This window comes from Caretta caretta, chromosome 2 (assembly GCF_965140235.1).
Source record: "Caretta caretta isolate rCarCar2 chromosome 2, rCarCar1.hap1, whole genome shotgun sequence".
Taxonomy (NCBI): Eukaryota; Metazoa; Chordata; order Testudines; family Cheloniidae; genus Caretta; species Caretta caretta.
Window position 1 is genome coordinate 109270919 of NC_134207.1, and position 22481 is coordinate 109293399.

The following is a 22481-nucleotide window of genomic DNA, read 5'->3' on the forward strand; positions in this document are numbered from 1 at the left end:
ACTTTCACTCCTTTTAGTCTGGGCTGCACTTTAGAGTGCATTCAAGCAGTGAGCAGTAAAGAGACTTCTCTGGTGCTTTTTATTAACAAAGCAAACCTTTAAGGTTTGTTCAGAATGTTAGGTTATCAACTTATTACAAAGGAAAAACTGGACTGAGAATATAGCACACATTAAAATGATCCAAAATTCACTTGGAGCGTTGTTTCTGGAGTGAGTTTCCCTTAAGGGTACACTTCTCATTACAGTAAGCCACAAGGAAACTACAGTAAATAAATAACCTCCAAGTTCTGACATGAACCTAAACGACAAAGCAAAACTGAAACGCCATGCTTAACTCAGCCAGTTTTGCTAAAGTATGGCAGCCTGTCTGGTATATTAGATCACCCATTATTTGGAGACCTCTCTGACATCTAATCACAATAAGGTGAGTTACAGTTGGACTTTTTCAGTCTTAACTCTGAATATCCTGGCTTTTCCTAATTCGTCTCTTTACCTTAAACCCATTCTAGTATGGTTTCTGGCTGTTTAATTTCCACTAATTTCCTGTGGTCCTCCAAACATGAGAGGGGCATAAAGGGCTTATTGAGTCAACAGATTGAAGTAGTCACTGCAGAGTGCTTATGTAACTGCTCTGTGGGCTTGCCTCCCCTTTCCCCATTGGTATCTCCCTACAGCCCGGCTCAGTTTCTCAAGGTGCACTCTGGGCTGAAGATTTGGCCCCAAGTTCATGTACTAAAAATACTTTCCATTTTTTCTTGAGAACAAGTTCATTTATCTGTCTCCCTACCCTCAAGAAGGCATTTATTTTAGAAACCTTTTGTTTTCATAGCACTCTAGGGATTTCCAGTTTACCTAATTTCCATTCCACCTAAGGTTTAAAGATTAAAAAGCAGTTGTTTGTAAGTTGAAGGATTGGGTTGGTATGAATATCTGAAATTAGAAAACCTTTTTTGGCTTTTTCCATAATTTGAAAGATAGCCAAACACTGTTATTTTGTTTTATAATAAAAAGTGAGATTTTTAAATTGAGTGGCAAGTGTCAGCCATGAGTAAGTTCTTATGGCTGAGTTATAAACCCCAAAACATGTTTATAATGGAAATGTTGACACACCCTTGACTGTAGCTAGCTACTACTACTAGCATACTGCATGTAAACCTCTCAGTTTAAAATCCAGGTAGAGACTGGCATTGTCCTGTACATTCCAAAGCCAGTGTGAGATGTTAACTTTCTTCTCTCTCCTAGACTGCAACAAGTTTCAAAATGTACATTGAAAACTGGAACATTCAGACAGCTGCCTGGCTAAAGTGGTAAGAACAGTAAAACAGTCAATTGCTCATGAGACGCAGTTACTTTTAGGTGGTACTGTTGGCTAGTAATTCTAACTGGTGAATCTGATAAATGTACAAACAGCCTCTCGGTCTCTTTCATTTCTCCCTGTGACTGTAAGAACTTGTGTGCTACAATGTTTTTGGTGCTCTGAAGTTCTTATTGCTACATGTTTGGAATGACCACATTTACTCAAGAGCAGCAAAGCCATGAGTGAGCTATACAGGTCTTCCTAAATAACATTTTTATAGCACCTCTCACTGTCCATATTTTGTCTTCGTTACCCATCTGTATTATTTTGCTAGGAGTTTATCATATTTTATCTCTTTCTCCCTTGCACTTGAAATTGATTTATTATTATTGGAGATAGGCCTGAATTGGGTCTAAACTCGTTCTCCAGTTGGAACTTTGGGAAACCTTGGGTCCTGATTCAAACTTCGTAGCCTCAATATAATCTGTTGCACAGGCACCAGTCACCACATACTTCAGGTGCCAATTTAGGTCTGTCTTTATAATATGCCAACTTGAGAAGCACAAAGTAAATTTTGTCCAACGCTAGGGAATTTGATTTCAGACTGTCATCACTATGGCTTACTGTAAATAGTAATATTAATCCAAATTTTGTAGCTCAGTCCTGTCTGTGGTACTGTGAAAACAATGCTTTGGTATGTGAAAAGTCTGGTTAAAGTCAACTGATGTGACCTCCAAAATACAGGAGTTTATATACTGTTTGTCCTAACTGTTTTTGGTGTAAAAATATGGATCTGAAAAATCTGTTTCTATTGTTTTTCGTGAGTGAAGTAAACAATGTTTTTGGGTAAATAAACTACCATGATCATTTCTTAGGACCATTGCATTTTGAGTTAAAACTCAGATGTTGCAAGATTCTTATGGTCCTGTTGCTGTGTTTCTGAACTACACACACGGAACCATTCAGCTACGTCTTCCTTAGCTGCTAGTGTAAGTCAGCATGGGTCCATTGATTTACACTAGCTAAGGAACTGGCTGGCTGTGATGTAGGGTACGGGCAGCGGCTGATAATATTCTGCCTAAAGAATATTGAAATAGAAAAGGAACTCTGAGTATGTTGCTTTCAAACTCCCACCCACTCTTGAATATCGGTCAAGTTTCTCAGGATACATACAGAGTTCTAGATGGGAAAATGCTGGCATGGTAAATGAGAACCTGCCTTATGCCATATTATTTATGCCCTCTCTATATATCAGAGAGGGCATAAATAATATGGCATAAGGCGGGTTCTCATTTACCATGCCTATATATAAGTTTAAATTCCATGATGATTAATTAAATCGCAAGAGAATGCCTTACTCGTGCAAGTAATCCAGTTGACCCTCATGTAAATGAAGGTTTGCAGGACTGGGCCCCTGATACATAAAGGAGATCAGAAATGTATCTTTAAGATTCAAGGAGATCTGCATTGCAATGAATATTTGTTACTTGTTCAATCTGCTGTTTTCTGTTTGTTTCATTTCTTCCCAGTGTTTGCTATGACAGGGCTCCATGGTACCCCACAGCCTTAACATTTATCCTGTCAGCCCTGTGGCATGGTGTTTATCCTGGATATTACTTTACATTCATTACCGGAATCCTTATGACATTAGCATCCAGAGCAGTACGTAGCCTTTATTGTTCTCTTCAGAGGCTTATGTTAGATTACTGTAAAGCCTTCAGTGCTGGGTGTTTATGTACCTTTGACATACTGAGCCATTTTCATCCCTGGTATAACACCGTTGACTGTACACGAGGGATGAATCCACGTAACACCTTTTTCCGTTGCGATGATCCTCACTGAAATGTTGATCTATACTGCAATAATTGTAGGTGCTTCCTATAATTACAACCAGCCATTGTTCCTATTGATTCAGCTGAGCAGGGACTGTGACGCTGGACTTGGCTACAGTCATAGAGAGAGAGGTGAGGTGCCATGCAAAATGCTAGTGGTCAGTCATACACTTTGTGCATAGGTTCATTTGTCTCATAATTGACCTGGTCAGGTAGAAAGAGCCTCCATCTCATCTGTGTATTGTGATTATTCTGTGTAAAGTACAGACCTCATAGACTGGATTGAGCCAACAGTTGGCTGCAGGCTATATAGGCATGTCTTTGTAGACCACACCAGTTTCTCCAAACTATGTACATTCATTTTTTAAAAAAAGAAAAGCTTCTGCCCTTCATGGTTGCAAAAAAAGAATTCTGAATGGGACCGCAGTGCATTGTTGACTAAATCTGCAGATAGATCACACAAAACAGTATGTCTGAGAACTTTGAACTGGCCCCATTTCTTGCAGAAGAATGTTAACTTTGGATCCTAATGATGACAATTTAATTTTACAGCATTACTAACTGTATCACTGCTGGTCATTCTAGTGGAAACATCCACTGTGAAGAGATTGGAGAGCACCATCACTTTTACCTATAGTCTGACCTTGGGTATATATCCATATCAGTTTGACTAAGTTCCATAAGTGAATAAAGCTGGCAATCAATAATAGTTCCCATAATACTGTACCACAATAATACTTTGCACTTAATTTGATCCTTCCTTGTGAAGATGCATTCCAAAACAAATAACCCCCCCCCCCAAAAAAAAACATTAAAAAAAAAACCCTCCAAATAAACCAACATCTGTAGAAATCCAAAATGCTTGCAGGCATAAGCAACTGCTAGAGAGTGTAACTCCTCTCTGTTGTACATTTTATAAGCAGTGGTCCGATTCATCCAAAAAAGAACAAAATTGCCAATAGATGCCCATTGGAGAGACAGCCTGGTCCAGTGGTTATAGAACTCAGGAGATCTGAGATCTATTCCCAGTTCTATCACTGACCAGCTGTGGGACCCTGGGCATGTCATTTGAGCATTTGTGTGCCTCCATTTCCTCTCCCACTTTTAATCTGTCCTGTCTATCCAAACCGTAAATTCTTTGGAGCATAAGTATGTGGTATGTTGAGGCCTCTAAGTATCATTGTTATACAAATAATACAATATAAATAATCATGGATGAAGAGTTTTATAGATGTGAAGTGAGTCTGCATGTGTTTACTAAGAAATCTAGGGTTGGGTTTTTTTTAATCCTCTTCTCCCTGATTTGTAGATAAGGAACAATTACAGACATTACTTCCTGTCTTCAAAGTTGCTCAAGGTGGTCTATGACATTGTCACATGGTTTGTCACTCAACTGGCTGTCTGCTATACTGTTGCACCTTTTGTTATGCTGGCTGTTGAGCCCACGATTAAGTTATACAAGTAAGTTTTCTCCTTTTAACTCTTATACCTTAAACCTGTAGCCATGGAGCTTTGTTTAATGAGCCAACCTGTCATGGGAGCTGATTAGAATTTTGCCATCATTTGGAGGGAATCCAACAGGTTATTTAATAACATCAGGAGTGATTTAATCTGTATAACTTGATGAATTCATTTAACCATGCTAGAATAATTTTTCTTTTCTTTCTCAGTTTAGTTTAGGGTTATTTTTTTTAAATTCATATTTGACCTGACTTTCCATGTGTTGGCTGCTGCCCTGTTCAGAGCATCCCAGTACCAATTATTAACAAGACCAAAGGACGGGGTGGGTAGGAATGAAATTAACCTTATATTGGGAAATGTCTAGGTGAGAAAACAACTAACTTCCAGTTGTAAAATGCTCATGAGACGGGATTCTGAATTGATCAGCAGGACATAAAGATACATGCTTGATTCATTGTCTATTAAAATAATTTTGTTGCTTTGCACTCTTATTTTATGTGCAGTTACTTCTGTAAGTATTTTAAAAATGAGATAAAAGGGTAGTTCTGAAGATAATATATAGTGAAGCATAAAATGAGTTGAAAAGAGAGATTTGACTAAATTACTTTACTTTTCTTCCATTTTATGGTCAACCTTGTCTAACACAGAATAACAGTTTTTGGCTGAAAAAAGAGACATTCCATTACTTGATCATAAAAGACTGAAAACTGTTAGTCAAAAGAGCAGCTGTGAGTGAGTCTGTTTGAGGGGTTTTGAATGCTGTCCTTTTTTATAAAAAAATGAAAATGTTTAGATAAGTTTTCTCCTTACTTAAACAAAACTATTAAAATGCCAACACCAATCTGAAGCTTGTATCAACGTTGGCAAGATTCATTCCCGGCTGCCATTTTAATGTCTCATTGTTCTGTCTTTAGCAACAGCAACAAATAAAAAAAGATAAGGGCTATCTCAGTGTAAAAATATTGAATGTGACAAACTCATGAACACTTATGAATTTGCTCAAAGCGCAAAATTTTGCCCTTTTTGCCACCAAGGGCCATTTGAGGTGACAAAATACCAACATCTTAACCTAAATTCCGTTAATAAATACTTGTAAAGAGATCGCAGTTACCATGCAATACATGCGAAGGAAAAACTGTCAGTTTTAGTTTAGCACAGCTCTGACCATAGATGGTACCTACACAACCTGCTGCCTATTAATTTCATTTGGTGACCCCTAGTTCTTGTGTGATGAGAAGTTGTAAACAACACTTCCTTATCTACTTTCTCTACACCAATCATGATTTTATAGACCTCAATCATATCTCCCCTTAGCCGTCTCTTTTCCAAGCTGAAAAGTCCCAGTCTGATTAATCTCTCCTCATATGGAAGCTGTTCTATACCCCTATTCATTTTTGTTGCCCTTCTCTGAACCTTTTCCAGCTCCAATACATCTTTTTTTTAGATGGGGCTTCCACATCTGCACACACTATTCAAGATGTGGGCGTACCATGGATTTATATAGAGGCAACATGATATGGAGGCACTGGGTCGCAGTGGCTCTGACCAGCATCACCAACCTGTCCGTTAAAGTCCTGTCAGCGGTGCTGCTGAGCTAAGGCAGGATAGTTCCTACCTGTTCAGACACCGTGCTGCGCCCCAGAAGTGGCCAGTGGCAGGTCCGGCTCCTAGGCGGGGGGGAGGGAAGGGGGGCACGGGGCTGTGTGTGCTGCCCCTACCCCGAGCACTGGCTCTGCACTGAGCTGAGGGGGTCGGTGACTGCGGGCGAGAGCCACACGGAGCTGCTTGCGTGCCTCTGCCTAGGGGCTGGACTTGCTGCCGGCCGCTTCTGGGGTGCAGAGCGGTCCGCAGTGCCAGGATAGGCAGGAAAACTGCCTTAGCACCCCTGCTGTGCCACTGACCGGGAGTTGCCTGAGGTAAGCCCCGCACCCCAACCCGTGACCCAATCCCCTGCCCCAGCCCTGAGCCCCCTCAAACACAGAGCCCCCTCTTGAACCCCAAACCCCTCATCCCTGGCCCCACCTCAGAGTCTGCACCCAGAGCCCTGACCCCCTCCCAGACCCCAACCCCCTGCCCCAGCCCAGAGCTCCCTCCCACACCCTGAAGCACTCATTCCCAGACCCACCCTGCAGCCCCCATCCCCGCACCCCAACCCTCTGCCCCAGCCCTGAGCCCCTCCCACACCCCAAACCCCTCATCCCCAGCTCCGTTGGGTCATGGGTATTAACAATTTTCTTCAGCTGGGTTGCCAGAAAAAAAGTTTGAAAACCACCGCTCTAGATCCTGCATTTGCAATCAGTCCAAGGGAAATCCCTCCGACTACACAGTTTAACCCTGTTTAAGCTTTGCCATGCAACAGATTGCCTTGGGAAATAGCTTCTATTGCCTCCAGTTATCTCACTCCATGAAGGGGCTTAATTACTTCTTTCCTTTAGCCCTGAAGAAGGGTAATTACCCACCTATTGACTTTAATCAGGTCTGTGATTGATCCGTGGATCAAAGACGGCTGGATGGTAGCCATTAACACCTCCCAGTATAACAGTCTTTTAAATCTTGCACTCCCCACTGGATCCCCCACATGTTCAATTCATTATCCAGGGAAGCATATTATTATATTTTTAAGGTCAGGCTTGACAAAGCCCTGGCTGGGATGATTTAGCTGGAGATTGTTCCTGCTTTGAGCAGGGGGTTGGACAAGATGACCTCCTGAGGTCCCTTCCAACCCTGATATTCTATGATTCTATGATTTCTGTGTGTTTCACTGACTGAGCATAGGAAGGTAATGTATGAATTCATGGGATTTTCAAACAAGGCGACTTGAGCTGAGTGCAAGGTGACTGTGTGCCTTTGGAGTAGGACATTGTGGACACGTCTGTGGGTTCAGGCACCTTCCAGGGATTTTAGAACTATGAGGGAAGGAGCATAGCAGGGGCACTGAAAAGTTAGGCCATTCCAGGATGGTCAGGTGCTGAGTGCTAAGTGGTCAGGTGCTGGACCCATGCACAGCTCCCTGGCCTTCCTCAACCCATACGCTATGGGCCCACCAAAATAGGTATCCCATTTTCCATTTTAACTAGCTGTTGACCCTGAACACTATCAGTTATAGAAGTAAATATAGGGAAGATGTCTTTACTTTATTTAACATTGTGCCATTGTTTCTCCGATCATGATGTATTTTATGATGATGATTATATTTTATTATTTTATTAATGATCAGCAAATCTAAAAAATGTTCAGAGTTTTAATTAATTTCAGATAAGCAACCAGAAGTTTGGCTGGAAACTCTTCTGTCCTTCAGTTGCTGGTGCCATTTTTTCAGGCACAAGTTGTACTTGCACAAAAGGGAGGCTTTCTGAGAATGTATCCCTGTATATTCTTGAACAGTGGGAGATAAGCTGAGAAGGCCAGGGTTGGGTTTCTCAAACCATAATCATGGGTAGTACACCTCTGAGTCCATTTCACCTGAATTGTCAAAGTTTGGGGCTAGGGATTGGGAAAAGGGTTCTTGGTTTGGCCCCTTGTCTGATGTTACAATATACGGGAAAATACTGGCCCTGTTGAAATCCATGCCAAACTTCCATTGACTTCAGTGGGTTGGATGTCGCCATATTATAGTGTGACATACTGCTGTAAAATCCCAGGGCATAAAAGCCTGTCATGTATATGACTATCAGGTGCTTTGTTTTATGTCTAAACCTCTTGAATCAGATGGAGCTGGTTGTAGTGCTGAACTAATGCAATTTGTAGCATTCATATGTTACTAACAAGCCTGTTATCTCTTTCTCTTTTCGTTGCTAGGTCAATGTACTTTCACATGCACATTCTAAGCCTCCTGCTGCTGCTGGTCCTACCAATCAAACCTCAAGACCACACCATGAGGCAGCTTCAGAATCAAGTGACACACAGCTCTGTTAAACACAAGAAAGAAAAATGATACCTCAAAGAAAAACCACTGATATTGGGAAGTGAAGTGTCATACCAAAAACAAAAGGGAGAAAATAAAAAGACAGTGGCATTGTTATTGCTTAATTTAAAACGCTTTGGAAAGGACAGACTGGAGCTTGGTGGACTGTATTCCAGATGACCCAGTAACAAAGATTTACAGGCTTGAGGAGCAGTGCTTCTGATTTTATAAATACAGGGACTATTTTTATGGCGCGTTTTTATATATTTAATTTTTTTCACATGTACAGATGTGTTTGATCTTTTACAGAAATGTACATTTGATAAACAAAAATTTTGAGATTAAGAAACTAATCATTTAAAAAAAAACCTAGCAAGAGTCAGCTCAGCAGCTTAGCAGACGGGTGTTCTAGGCTTCTGAGTGTTTGGCTTCCTATCCTGGCTATGGCCAGAGGGGCTCCGGGGTGTAGAACCACAGAACCTTGGCTCCTGAGACTGTTGGCACTGACTCCAGCGGAGGAGGAGGGCCAAAGCGCAGGGTGCAAGTGCTTCTCATGTGGTCCTGAACCAGGGACCTGCTGCCCGAGTTCAGCAGTTTGGAGACTCCTAATTGCTCTCAGTGACACCTGCTGGTGTGAGGGCAAATTAGTGACTTGGAAACCATTCAAGTAGATTTCTGTGAACATCGGCCACTGGATTGGCCAAACTAAAATATAAAAAATAAATAAATTATATATATTAAAAAAAGGAAAAATCAAAATATCCTATCCTATGATATGCAGATTGAAACTTCTCTAGCTGAGGCTACGTCTACACTACAAGTGCTCCAATGGCACAGCTGCAGCACTGCAGCTAACCGCTGTAGTGTAGGTACTTGCTACAGCGACGGAAGGGGGTTTCCACTGCTGTAGTGAATACAGCCCCTTGGGAGGCAGTAGCTAGGTTGACAGAAGAATTCTGCTGTCAACATAGTGGTGTCTACAGCAGGGTTAGGTCATCTTAATTACGTCTCTCAAGGGTGTGGATTTTTCACATCCTTGAGTGACATAGCTAGGTTGACCTAAGTTTTAGATTTAGACCAAGCCTGAGAGACAAAGATAATTGGGATGTGACTGATGTTCAGCACTACCCTGCAGCTTTGGAGTGATATGTTTTGATGTGATACTTTTATCATCAATATAATGTAGCAATAGGGAAACCTTGCAGATTTAGTGCTTTAAAACTGTCAGTCACGGATCGAAAGCTGGAGGAAGGGTTGGGAATAGATCAACTTGTTTCTCATAATATTATGTATTGGCAAGTAGGAATTTTGTTCACACAAGGATAACAATCCATTAAAAATAAAATTAAAAGAGAACTATACAAGAGAAGGATTGTGATATGATCAAGGGACTGAGAATCAGCAGCTCTGCTTCTGACTCACTGTGTGATCTTGGGCAAGTCACTTAACCTTCTTATGTTTCAGTTTCCCCATCTGTAAAATGGGGATAATAATACTTACCTACCTCGCAGGAGTGTTGTGAGGTTCCATTAACGTTTACACAGCGCTTTAAGAGAACAGGATAAAAAGTGCTATGTAAGTTTAAAAACTAGATATAGTCAGAGAGGACCTCTTAAAGGAACACATGAAAATGTGCACCAAATAATTCTGTAAATATTTTTAAATGTTTTCTAAGTTGGTTTTCTCAGAATCATTTAGAAATGAAGCAGTTCCCTTACATACCATTGATTTTCTTCATCTGTCTGAAGTGTAAATGAACAAAGAGTCTGCCACATTTATTTTATTTTAGTTTTTGTATCAGAATAAATTCAAATTTTGCAGAATCCCTTCTTTGGGGAGAAAAAGGTAAGAAACCAAAACTGAAGAATGTAAACAGTTACACTTTATGTTTCTTGATGGACTGATTTTGATTTTCTCCCCTCCACCACCATCTTCCAAATCCCCAACAGCCTTTTAGCATAGTGTCTATTTCATGGGAAAGTTTATTTGGTGATTTCTTTTGGAGAAGAGATGGATTACTAAGATTGGTCTGAATAAACAAACTGTTTTTTGTCACTCTGTGGCCTTATTAATGGGAGGGAAGTATGAAAATCTGGAGAGAATGGGCCTGTGTCTCCTGGAGCAAGGTGAAAGATCATTACAGATACGGTGGGAACTAATCACATCTCTCAGTCTCGCATTTTACAAACACAGCGTGGTTCAGATGCTGCTGCTATTGAAATCCATGCTAAAAACTCCCATTTATTTCAATGGGAGCAGGATTCATCCCTAAATTGGTTTATTTTTTGTCATTTTTTTTGTTCTGTTTTTCAGTATTACATCTTTTTATTTAAGAACTTGCTGTGACATTTCTGTGGTGTGGTGAATCTGTTCCTACATAGCTAGATCAGACCCCTACAGGAATTAGGATGTTCTCCTTGCAAAGTTTCCTCGGCATTCTTCTGTCAGGGAGGGGGTGACTTTTGTGGAAGTAAGAAAGGTCCTAGCTCAAAAACCAGCCAGTAAGCAGGAAGACAAGGTGAATCCTTACAGAGGCCCTGTGTCCTTGTGTGATTTCTGGATACCCGTCAGATCTTCGCCTTCCTGCTTCTTGGCAGTATGACTCCAAATTTGCTGCACTGACAGGGCTGCTGCAGCTGGCCCCACCAGTGTTCCCTCTAATTTTTCCCACCCAAGTGTGGAATGAATTTTGTTATGTGTGCCAATATGGAGGTGATGTGTCCTCCATATTGGTGCACATAACAAAATTCACATGTGGGGTGGGGCTGAGGGGTTCGGAGTGTAGGAGGGGGCTGGGGCAGAGGGTTGGGTGCAGGGGGGGGTGAGGGCTCCGACTGGGGGGCGGGCTCTGGGGTGGAGCTGAGGATGAGGGGTTTGGGGTACAGTGGGGCTCCTCAGGGCAACAGTGGGGAGAGAGAGGACGCTCTCCCCACTAGTTTTCTTTCCCCACAGCAGCACCTGGGCTGTGGGGAGAGACATTTGTCCCCCAGTTAAGGCAGGTCCAGGCTGGGCTGGGTAAGGGCTGGAGGAGGGGCGCCTGTCCCCTGGCTGTGGCAGGGCTGGGGCTGGGCTGGGTTGGGGGCGCCTGTCCCCTGGCCACGGCAGTTCCAGGCCGGGCTGGGGAGGGGCTTGGAGAGGGGTGCCTGTCCCTCAGCCGTGGCAGGTTTGGGGAGAGCTTAGGTGCCACAACAAGTCTGGGACTGCAGCCCTGAGTGCCTGCACGGTGCCTAATAGGCAGCTACGCGGCCACGCAGCTTACAGGGGGTTTAGCCCAGGACCCACTAGAAAGGGAGGATGTAAGTACATAGGGCTGATCCAGGGCTGAATACGTCCACACAGCTGCTGGGAGGGTGCTCCCAGCATGGGTGGACATACATATGCTCTCTATGCTTGATCTAGCATGCTAAGTATAGCAGCATGGCTGCAGGGTCACAGCCAGCCTAGGTTTACCATCGTGCCTGACCCTCCTGGGTACATACCTGGTATGAGCTTTTTGAAGCTTTGTGTTCATATTGAGAGATGTTTATACTAACGGGAATATAGAAAAAGTATTTTAGTAAATTACGTGTCACCTGCACTTAAGTCCTAGAAAGGCTTTGGGGCGGGATCAATGCAAACGCTTACAGAACCGGTAAAGTTTTTGGAAGCACTGGGCTTAGATCAGAGTAAACATTTCCAAACAGGTTAGTTTAACACCCCAAGTCCTTCAAAAATAAATAAGAAGTTCGACAGCTGGCCTACTGCTTGGTTTGCCTTTGATGCTCCTTGCAATGGGTTCTCTCTTCAGGGCCCTGTGTCTCTGTTCCATACTCCTTATCTCACTCAGCATTCAATGCATGCTATATACCACACATTGGGTTTTTTCAGCACTTCATGAAGCAAAAGCTGTTTAACTCTAATGCTTATCTGCTACTACTTTCTCACTGTATTCTTGCTAGTTCGTAAACCATCATTCTCCTGTCATAGTCCATCCTCAGACATTCAGCACCATGACTAAAACTTGAACCCTGGGGTTTCACTTCTACTGAAAAATATTCATGTGGGTTTGAGATTACCTAGGATATGTTTCCTAAATTAAAATTGTATTGTTCTTTTCAAAATGTTGAATTACAAGCAAGCAACCTTGCTGCATGAATTTTGTCCAAGAGCTGCAAAGCAAAAAGAATGATGTCTTGGAAATCATTTAAACAACTTTTTCTCTGCTGTGTTATTCTCTCTAGACTAGCCAGATCACTTGGCTCAGCATACCAATGTGATATGGCTAACCCAGCTGTGGATTTATAGTTCTGTAAGATCTGCCTTTTTAATACATGCTGAAAGGAACTTTTATTGGCCCTGGAAATAGCCTTATAAATACAGTGCGTTCTGTCTTCCCTAATTTCTTTTCAGGTTACGGATTTAGGATCCGATTCTCCATTGCCTTGCAAGTTTGTTGTCATTTACATCTGTGCCAAATCAATGTAAAAGGCTACCACTGGTATAAATAAGTGGAGAATTCTCATTTAGTTAGCAATTCATGCCCCATTTGCACAAGTGTAAATTACTGCATGATATGCAAGGCAGTAGAGAATCAGATCATTAATGCACAATACTGGAAAATCTGTTGAACCTAGTTATTGGCTTTGCATTGCTGGTCTCTAATTAGAAGGATGTAAATTGAGCGTGGTCTTAAAAATACTGCTGTTAAATAGGTTTATGATCTAAGTCATATTTTAGTAGCCTGTAATCACTCTTTAGGCTCAGTTTGGTGCTGGAAGCAGAAAGAGATGGATATTGTAAAGAGATCCTCAAGACAGAGACAGATGATACTTGTAGGAGAGCAAGAGAAATATGGAGCCCTGAAATGGAGACAGAGAAACTAGATCCTAGAGGATGAGCAAGTGTTCTTATTCATGAATAACTTAGATGGAGCCCAAATTCCAACTGCTATTCATCAGCACATGCTCTTCTACATAAAACCTAGCACAGAACTGGGATATGCTTAGGAGGGGGAGGGAGAAAAAAGGCTGAAACTGACATTTAAGTTCAGTAAACTGAACATTAAAAAAATAGCCTCATGAATAAAAATCTTGTGGAACTGGCATTTCTGGAAGAAATTAACTTTTCTGAAACAATTTCCTCACTATATTAGAGGCACGAATGTACTTCATTTACCATTCAATATGCATGTTTCCTTTTTCCCCTCCCCACTTGTGTTTGCTCTCTTGTAGCATGCCAGGGCAGGAAGGCAGAATGCTGTGGGAGAAAAGTGATGCTTATTTCTCTCCTGTTCTGAGTGCTCCTTTCTGCATGTGTATGCTGCACATACTTCAGATTTTAAAATCCTTTAAATTTCACCCTACTGATAAGTGCTTGTGAAACACAGCAACTGTCTGGGTGCTATAACTAAGAAATGGATCCATCTTCTATTTTAGAAATATCAAGTGAAATCCTGGCACCAGTTAGTCAATGGAAAAATTCCCATTAACTTCATGGGGCCAGGCACTTACCACCTTCCTGTCTATGTATCTCATATTTGTGAGCACCATTCAACATTGGCTTGATTTGCTGGTAATTTTTTGACTAACATTGAAGAGAATATTAAAGGAAATGCATTTGCTTGAGTAGTGTGGTACAGCATGTATTTAAAGCTTCCCAAAGGCAACTTGAAACAGTGCACCTCACACTTACTTACACAGGATGTTGTGAGAGCCATTCCACCCTAACACAAAGCTGTTCCTGTCTGATTTTCTCAACAGCTGTAGTTAGAGCTTTTTGTTTTCAGTTTTAACCAAAGCACCCCAATTTTAAAACAAAACAACAAGAAAAAAAAAAATCAGAGTTTATCTAATACACCCCAGAAAAACACCAGAAATTGTTATGTGTATCTTGTCTACCTGAAACAGTAATTCGCTCTACAAGGGTGTGATTTCTAAAGTGGACTGATGTCTTCACATTAATTGGTTCAGGTAGATCCTGCTGGTGCACACAAAAGGTTTCCCAGTGCACTTTAATGTAGTGCTCTTTGAAACAGTATTAAGTTAAAGCACTTTAGGGAACATTGATAATATAGAGAGGACAATGATAATATAGAGTATTTGAATTTGTTCTTGGAAAAAACTGCCTACCCATCTAATCTTGTGCTGAAATTAAATAAAGTGGAAATATGCCTGTAAGTGACCTCTGTGAACAGGGGCCTTTGTGTACAAGTGGAAACTCAAATACCCTGGCTAGTTGTTAGTGGGTGACCCCAGCAAATCAAGCAGGAATGATTTTGCAGCTATCCAACCAAGCAAATAGTGCAGTCAGAGTGGTTTTCACATATGTTTTCTATGTAAAGGATTTTTGCAATCTTTTGCTATGGGGGACAGTTAGATGTGAAAGCTACTCCAGTAATCACAAAAGGGAATATGTTCACAATCTTATCCATTGATCTAAAGGGAAGTGTGTGTTTGTCTAGTTCGGTGGTTCTCAACCCGTGGCCCGTAGGCCGCATGCGGCCCAATTAGCACACAGGTGCAGCCCAGCTGTGTGCTAAAAGCCATGGGGCCAGGTTAACGGCTGCCTGGCCGCCCTGTGCCGCCGGGTCTGGGCTGCCTGGTTTGGCAGGGTGCAGTGCGGCAGGGGTCACGAGCTGGCCCCGTGTGGTGGTGTGCGGCGGGGTCAGGGCTGCTGCCTGGCCAGCCCTGCAGGGTCCAGCAGGGTTTGGGGCTGCCCTGCCACCCAGACCCAAGTGGCTGAGTTCAGTGTCAGGACTGCTGCCTGGCCCTGCACAGTGGGGTCCAGGACCCCTCCCGCCCTGGGCTCCACTACTGGCCCCACTTTGTGGAGGGGTCTCTGGGTGGGAGGCACTGCGCATAAGGCTCTAGGGGGCACGCTGTGGTTCTCAACCTGCGGCCTAGATAACCCATTGTGGGCCACATATGCAGCCCACAATGATAAATAGGTTGAAAACCATTGGTCTAGTTTGTACAGGAAACTTGTGGTGTTGGTTATTTTCTGCTTCACTCGACCACCATTGTGGTAATGGAGCCAATGTGTTTTGAGGCACCGGGGACAGACCTGAGAGTGTTTTGAGCTTGAACCAGCCATTACTGAGATGTGACAGGGAGAGAGAGAGAGAGAGACTCAGCCTGGGCCATCTAAAATGGCCCAAATTGTGAGGGAAAGAGTCTAGTGGCATGCTTGTCCAGAAATTTTTTTGAATGTTGAATACTTTGCTACTTTGAAACACATTTATTGGGTTTTATTTAAAAGAAAACGTTTATTTTGAGCTTAGTTCCTATCTTCCATGAGCTAATGTAGAACATCTTGCAGATTTTGCACTGGATTCAGTTTTGATCAGATAAACTAATCAGTTCTGAAGTTAGGAGATCAAGTTAACCTATTTCCCTCTACAGCTTGAATTTGCAAGGTTCATGAGGATCACTGAATTCGGAATAAAAAATGTTCGTCACCTGGTAGCTCAGAGATGAGCCCAATCTCGCAGCCCTTATCCAGGCAAAACTTCCATTGATATGCAAAAGGTATTCTGAAGGTACTGTAAGCAGTGAGGTTTACTTGATTCCATATTGTAAAATTTTAGCTTTGGTTATTCAGTTTTTTCTTTGTTCTACAGAAAAACGACAACCATCTGTGCAACTGTCTGTTATCTGATTAACAAACAATGTGAGTGGATGCTAATTAAAGATAAAAAATGGCATAGTGTGTGTGTGTCAGGTCAACAGAGGAACCTATTCACTGTTGTGCAGTATGTTCTGAGATGCCTGTTTTGAGGTTAGGTTAAACCTTGTTAAACTGATGGGCGTGAACACATTCATTTAAGACAGCTGTAAGAGACAGCGAAGGGCCGTAAACTAAAACAAGGCAAAATGCTCAGAAAATAGCACCAGGTGAGCAGAGGGTTCCATTGGGTATTCTTTTGACTCTGTGTGTGTGTGTGTGTGTGTGTGTGTGAGAGAGAGAGAGAGAGAGAGAAAAGCAGGAGTGCAGTGTGTATAGCGCAGACAAGACTGAGACAGGCAGAGGAACAGCCTGACCAAGCATGATGTATGACCCTGGAAGAAGCTACAGAAAGATCTTCTGATCTGATGCTGGCTAAAGAGCCTTCGGACTATAAGCAAAGAAGTTCTCCCTGCTTTGGAGAAGCAGGAGAAACCATGTTCCTTTTTAATAAAAAAGACTGCATCAAAGAAAATACCAGATTCCCTCATCATTTTCTACTCCCAACTGTACCAACCTACAGGCTTCTGAACTTTGACTAGCGGCTTGGTTCAAAAAGGGATAACAATAATAACTGATTTTCCTTCTTACTAACCTCCCCCCCACCCTGCCCCCATCTGACCTTTCTTGGGGATTCAGGTGTTTTGTTGCCATGTAATTTTGAAGTGACATCTTCCATTGCTGGAGATGGTATATATATTCAAGAAGATTTCTAAAATAAATCCCAAAACTGCAAAGCAACCTTCTCTTGTAGATATATGTTTATGATTTTCTCATTTAATGCACTGAAGAAAGCAGGAACAAAGTTGCAAAGGTCTATCTTCAATATATTAATATTTGTGTGCGTTTCTTCATTCACAGGGTGAACCTGTTATGCTCTTAGCACAGTGAACAGCTGTGACAGTTGATCAATTTTCTTTAATGGGGAGTCTAACCAAGTGCTTTGTTTCTTATTAAGATAGTGCAGTTTAGCTTCTTAAAGACAAAAGGCACTTGGCAGTTCACTTCCAGTGTATGTGATGGTGGGCAGTATGTTTTTCATCATTCTATAATACTTGAGCCCCATTCATTTTTCATTGCTTCACGTACCATCCTGGCATGGTTCATTTTAGAAAGCAGCACCTAACAGATAGTTCCTAGTTTAGACCTTTTAACTGACATTGCATATCCGTTGGCTGAAAGCTGAGAATATACTCCCCACTCAATGTGGGTGTGTGATTTCATTCTGCTCGTCTGTGATCCCTCATCTTCCCTGAACTCATCTATTAATGAATATGCTGAGTAAAACAGCAGCAGAAGGTACGTCAATAAACATGGTGGACTGAAAAAAAACAGCAGCATGACTCCAATTTTCACCAAATGTGTTTTGAAACTGACCTTGTCTTGCAAAGTAATTGCTTTAAGCCAACTATTTTTTTTAAAGCAACTTTTAAGTTACTTGTACGTGATAATACTGTGAGTGAAGCAATGCAAAATGGATGAAAGTTTTAGTGAATTGATTAGGCAGTTTAAAGTGGTCTGACTTGTTTTTGCTGAATCAGTTTCAAGACAATTTCTGCCTTGTAGACATACCCTTTTGAGTCCTAGTTCACTCAATCTCAGTCAGCCAATCAGCTTTAATGCGTGAGATGAATGGTGCTGGATGAAGAGGGGAAAATTACATTAACAGTATTTAGCATATACTTATATAGCACGTCACATCTTCAATGCATGTTGCAAATATTAACTAATTAATACCACTGTCAAAGTTTGACTCAGACTCTCAATTTATCAGACCACTCTGTTTTATTAGCAAAGCTGCTCTGCTAATACATTTAGAAGTGAGCCCCCGAGTGGGGCTTGTGTCTTTTAATTTATACAGTTTTTTGGAGAACAAGTTACAGAGAAGTTACAGACAAAAGAAGAAAAAGATTTTAGTCACCACCCTTCGAGATCCCTGAGACCAGTCACGTATCTTCAATTACCTGCCACCCTTAACAATCTCCTTTAACAGCTTCCAGTTAACTTAACTAATTGCCCTTCACACCTTCCATTCTGATGCCTGCTTCTTAGACGTGCTGGCTCTATCTTAATTGCTTCTCCATTCAAAAGCTAACTGTCCCTACGTGTGCTCCCTCAGATACTTTGTAACATGTTTTGGCATGTCCTCTCATATACAATGTATCCAGCATGTCCCCTTATACAATGTTATACTTATACAGTGTTATACTTCCACACCACTAATGTCAATAATGGTGATGGTGACATTTGCAGATGAAAAACTGCATTTTTGTATTATCCTAAATACTCAGATGTCCCCATAGCACTGTGCAACATGCTTCAAGCTGTGTCACATAGACAGCTCTTCTGATTCAGCTTCCAAAATATGACACCTAATTGCACAGGTCTGTACTGAGGGAGTACATCTCTACTTTTTCAACTCTAGCATCTGGAGTTCAAATGGTTCCTCAGACCTACCTTAACAGTGAATTCTCAAACGGCACCCTGAAAAGCAATATCAATGTTCCAGATAGAGTAACGAGTTAATTCTATTCTGAAAATAGATAGATTAAAAAGTCTTCCATTTGCAATATCCAACAAATGAAACAAGTATACATTGCCAGATCTGACCACCTTTCTAGATTACACTTGTTGAGTAGATCCCAGTGAGAGGTTATGACTTGGGAGTTTTTTAAACTCTATCCTGCAATTTGGCATTGGCCTTACTGATTACATTTCATGCCTGCACCTTGGATGTGGTTCTTCGTCTGGTTTTAGTTACCAGTGCACTAGGTATCACTCTTTACCTTTTCTCTCTGATTTCTTGCTTTTCATTTTCTATAGTACATATTAAGTGGAAAAAGTCTGTTGGTGTTGGCTATGTTTGGCCTCCTGGTGCTTTTGGTTAGCAGCATGCTGTCTGACTCGTGTGTGCAAAAGCAGATCCGTTGTTAGCAATCGTCTGCATGCTAGTTCAGCATTCTGTTTATGTTTGCCCAAATTTTTTCTCACTCCTGGCTGTGGTGCTCGAGAATTTTTCATGCTGGAGAAATTCAAGGTGGTTGATCGGCAAACTTCCCATGCCTGCCCCTGTAGCTTACTAGCCCACTCCAGTCATTGATTTGCTGATCAGTCACCAGGTGATGACTATCTCCTAAATGGGTTTATTTTTTATTTTATTTTTTTTAAACCAGAGCCTGGAAAAATTCTTCCCTCTTCCAGTCTGGGGGAATCTCCTGCAACCTTCCAATGCTACTGCTGTCTGAAATAGTATTAAGATCATAATCCCCCAATCAGGCCCACAAAACATTTCTTAAAATGTTTTAAATAGATGAAATATGAAATACCTACCATAGTCTCCGAGGACTGGTAACCTGGCATGCAGCTGCTTCTAACTAGGCAAATGGGTTGAGATAAAATAAGGGCAACCAAGTACATAAACACATTAACTTGTGGCCTTGCTGTGATACAGAATGTAAAAGGGGCTATTTTTTATTTCTTTCCAGGGTCAAAACTACAAATTATTCTTTTATTATCTTGGCAGGACCTTCCACCTATGCTAGGGTGACTCAGTCTCCAAGGCCTACTGGGGAGAAAACCCTGAACTATCAGGGAAAAGAAACAAGATCATGGACAACCTGCTGCAAGAAATGCATAATGACTTTGGATGTAGGCCAGCCAGGCACCTTGAGTTCCACACACAACAGCTGGAGCAGGAGAGGGAGACAAAAACTGGTGGTGGACTACCTTGAGCATGACCGACAGCAATAGAAGTATCTAGCATCAGTCGATTTTCTTCTACACTATCATGTCTTGCAGCCATGGTAAGCATGGGACAGTTCTGGGGCAGGGTGGGCTATGAGTCAGTCAATGCTCTCCTGGCATGGAAGTGTGCCTGAGCAGATGTACCCTGTTCACTTAACTTCTGGGCCACTGTGGGATAAGGCGACAAGGCATGCTGACAATGTACAATTCCATTACCAGTGAGACTGCACTGATTGGCACCACTGTTAGTTTTTCTTGCACATAGCACTTTTCAATTTTGTTGCCATTTGCACACTTCACCTCTTGGCAGCTGGGCTGCCTGTATTGGTTCTTAATACAGTACTTTTTATTACTTTGATCATTTATTTTTAACAAAGGTTGTGATTGTACACTGCACAGATGTGTGAGTGCCTGAGGAAAAAAGGAAGAGGCATGAAATTTTATCCGAAGCTTTTAACAGGTCACCCACAACCACGTAAAAGCAATAGCAAATGGTGATGTGTACTAAAACACTACACAGCGTGCCATTTCCCCATCACAGCATGACATTTCCCCATGCGTCTCCCCCTGTAATCCAAGGATGTGGGCACGCAAGGCTTCTCTTGCTGTCCTGGACCCAGCCCCAGCTATCAGAGGTGCACTTTCTGATTGTCTGAACAAGGCCTGAAAACGAACAGTGTCTTGAGCCCATTCCTGGTGAAACAGGAGAACACCGATCTCCTGAACATTCCGGCAACGTGCACGCTACCAGTGCATCCCACATTTGAGGTCCATGAACCAAACATTTTGGTCAACCAAGGCCTGCATAACAATTAAGAAGCAGTATCCTTTATGGTTGACATAGTAATGAGCTCCTTATGGTGGGCAAGCAATGGGCATGTGAATGCAATCAATGGCCCCAGCATAGTTCAGAAACACTATTCTGTCAAAACCAGCTATTATTTTGGGAACATTAGCAATGTCCACCACCGCTGGGTAAACACAGTGATAGTCACCTCACAAACCTCCACAGCACTGACAGTTGACGTGTCAATGTCAAATTGGTCAGCCTCTGAACTACAGCAGCTTCCAGACTGCAATCACAGCCTGCTTCTGGGTTGGCATGGCCTCCCTCCTCTATGTGTCCAGATGGTGAAGGGACTTCAGACAGCTCCATGAAGGTGGCCTTCCTCATGCAAAAATTCTGGTGCATCCTCTGGCCCAGCCCAGCCCAGCTCTGCATGACGGTGCAGTCCTACCATGCTGGTGGTTCTGGTGCAGGACCACAAGCACAGTCCCCATCGAGGGAATCCACAGTTTTCACAACTAGCATCATCTGTCACCACTCTGCCGTGGCAGCATCTAGCCTGCATAATCTCCTTTCCAAGATCTGCCACTGCCACCTTCTGAGGGCCACTAGCTACCACCAAAATGCCCTCCATCAGTCTCCTATTCTGTGTCTGCATCCTGCTGCATTAACGCTGCACTTCATAATGATTGTAGGCCATTTTTTAAAAAAAAATAGTCACAGTCTCAATTTATAATAAAATCATGCATTCCAGCCCCACTTACACCTTGGCTGTCACATCACCCTAAGATTCCCTTTTTCCTTATGTTCCCTCTTTATCTTCTCTCACATCTGCTTCCTTTGTCTTCTCTTAATTTTGTACTTTCATTCAGCATCCCACATCCTATGTCAAGAGCCTTTCTTCTCCTTCTCCCATCATTAACCGCCACTTCTTTCATTCCAGCAGTGAACTCTCCCCTGACAGTCTGTTCTGTGTGTATTGTGATTTAGATTGTCTGGCAGTAGACATGTCATTGACATGGGAGATACTTTTTTATACTTCTAAACATGTGGCAGATTCACTAGAACTCTTGATACCTGAACTGCGTTAATGTTGTGTGAATCAGATTTATTGTCCTACTGAGTCTTTGCTCTGCAAATGTATGGAGCAGCGACATCTAGGGTGAATACGCAGAAGTTCAAGATGGAAAAGGGTAGACTGACATTGAAGCCATTTCAGCTGTCAGTGAAGGATTGGTTCCTACCATATGGTTTGCTGTATTGTGTCCTGTATAGTTTTAAGTTATGAGGACCCACTATTTCCTTTGGAAAAGTACTTCACGGTTGGGTATATGTGCTTGTAAAGTGCAGTGCACATTTAGAGCTCCACATAAATGCTTTAATTATAAAAAATAATTACCGCACATCACACACTTTTGAAATATCCTAGATACTTAGCTGAAATTTCCCTTTCCTTAATATCATCCCATTTAGAGCTGAGCAAACAGCTGATTTTTGTGGTTTGGCGCCTCCAAAAAAATCAGTTTGTTTAGAACTTAAACTGATTTTTATTTTTTTGTTTTTTCTTGCCAGGATAAACGCCCCCCCCCCCCCCTCAGATTTGTTTGGTTCAAAATGAAACATTTTGAAAAGGCCAGATCAACTGGACTTTTCCTTCAGGAACTGTTAATTTTGAAAAGAAAGGTCGGAATAGTGTTTTTTTTCGCTGAAACTCTTTGCAAATCCATGAATAGCTTTGGTGCCTCCTCAGTCAGG

General features: G+C 42.0%; 1 protein-coding gene across 1 annotated transcript in view; it reads left to right on the forward strand.

The window, feature by feature from the left end:
• Positions 1 to 10549, forward strand: part of MBOAT1 (membrane bound glycerophospholipid O-acyltransferase 1) — an 86112-nt gene extending 75563 nt beyond the window's left edge. Inside the window, exons 10-13 of the mRNA XM_048839979.2 lie at positions 1243 to 1307; positions 2827 to 2959; positions 4439 to 4590; positions 8389 to 10549. Of these exons, the coding sequence (XP_048695936.1) occupies positions 1243 to 1307; positions 2827 to 2959; positions 4439 to 4590; positions 8389 to 8524 (486 nt within the window). The 3' untranslated portion in view covers positions 8525 to 10549. The remainder of the gene's footprint in view (positions 1 to 1242; positions 1308 to 2826; positions 2960 to 4438; positions 4591 to 8388) is intronic.
• The last annotated feature ends 11932 nt before the right edge of the window (positions 10550 to 22481 follow it).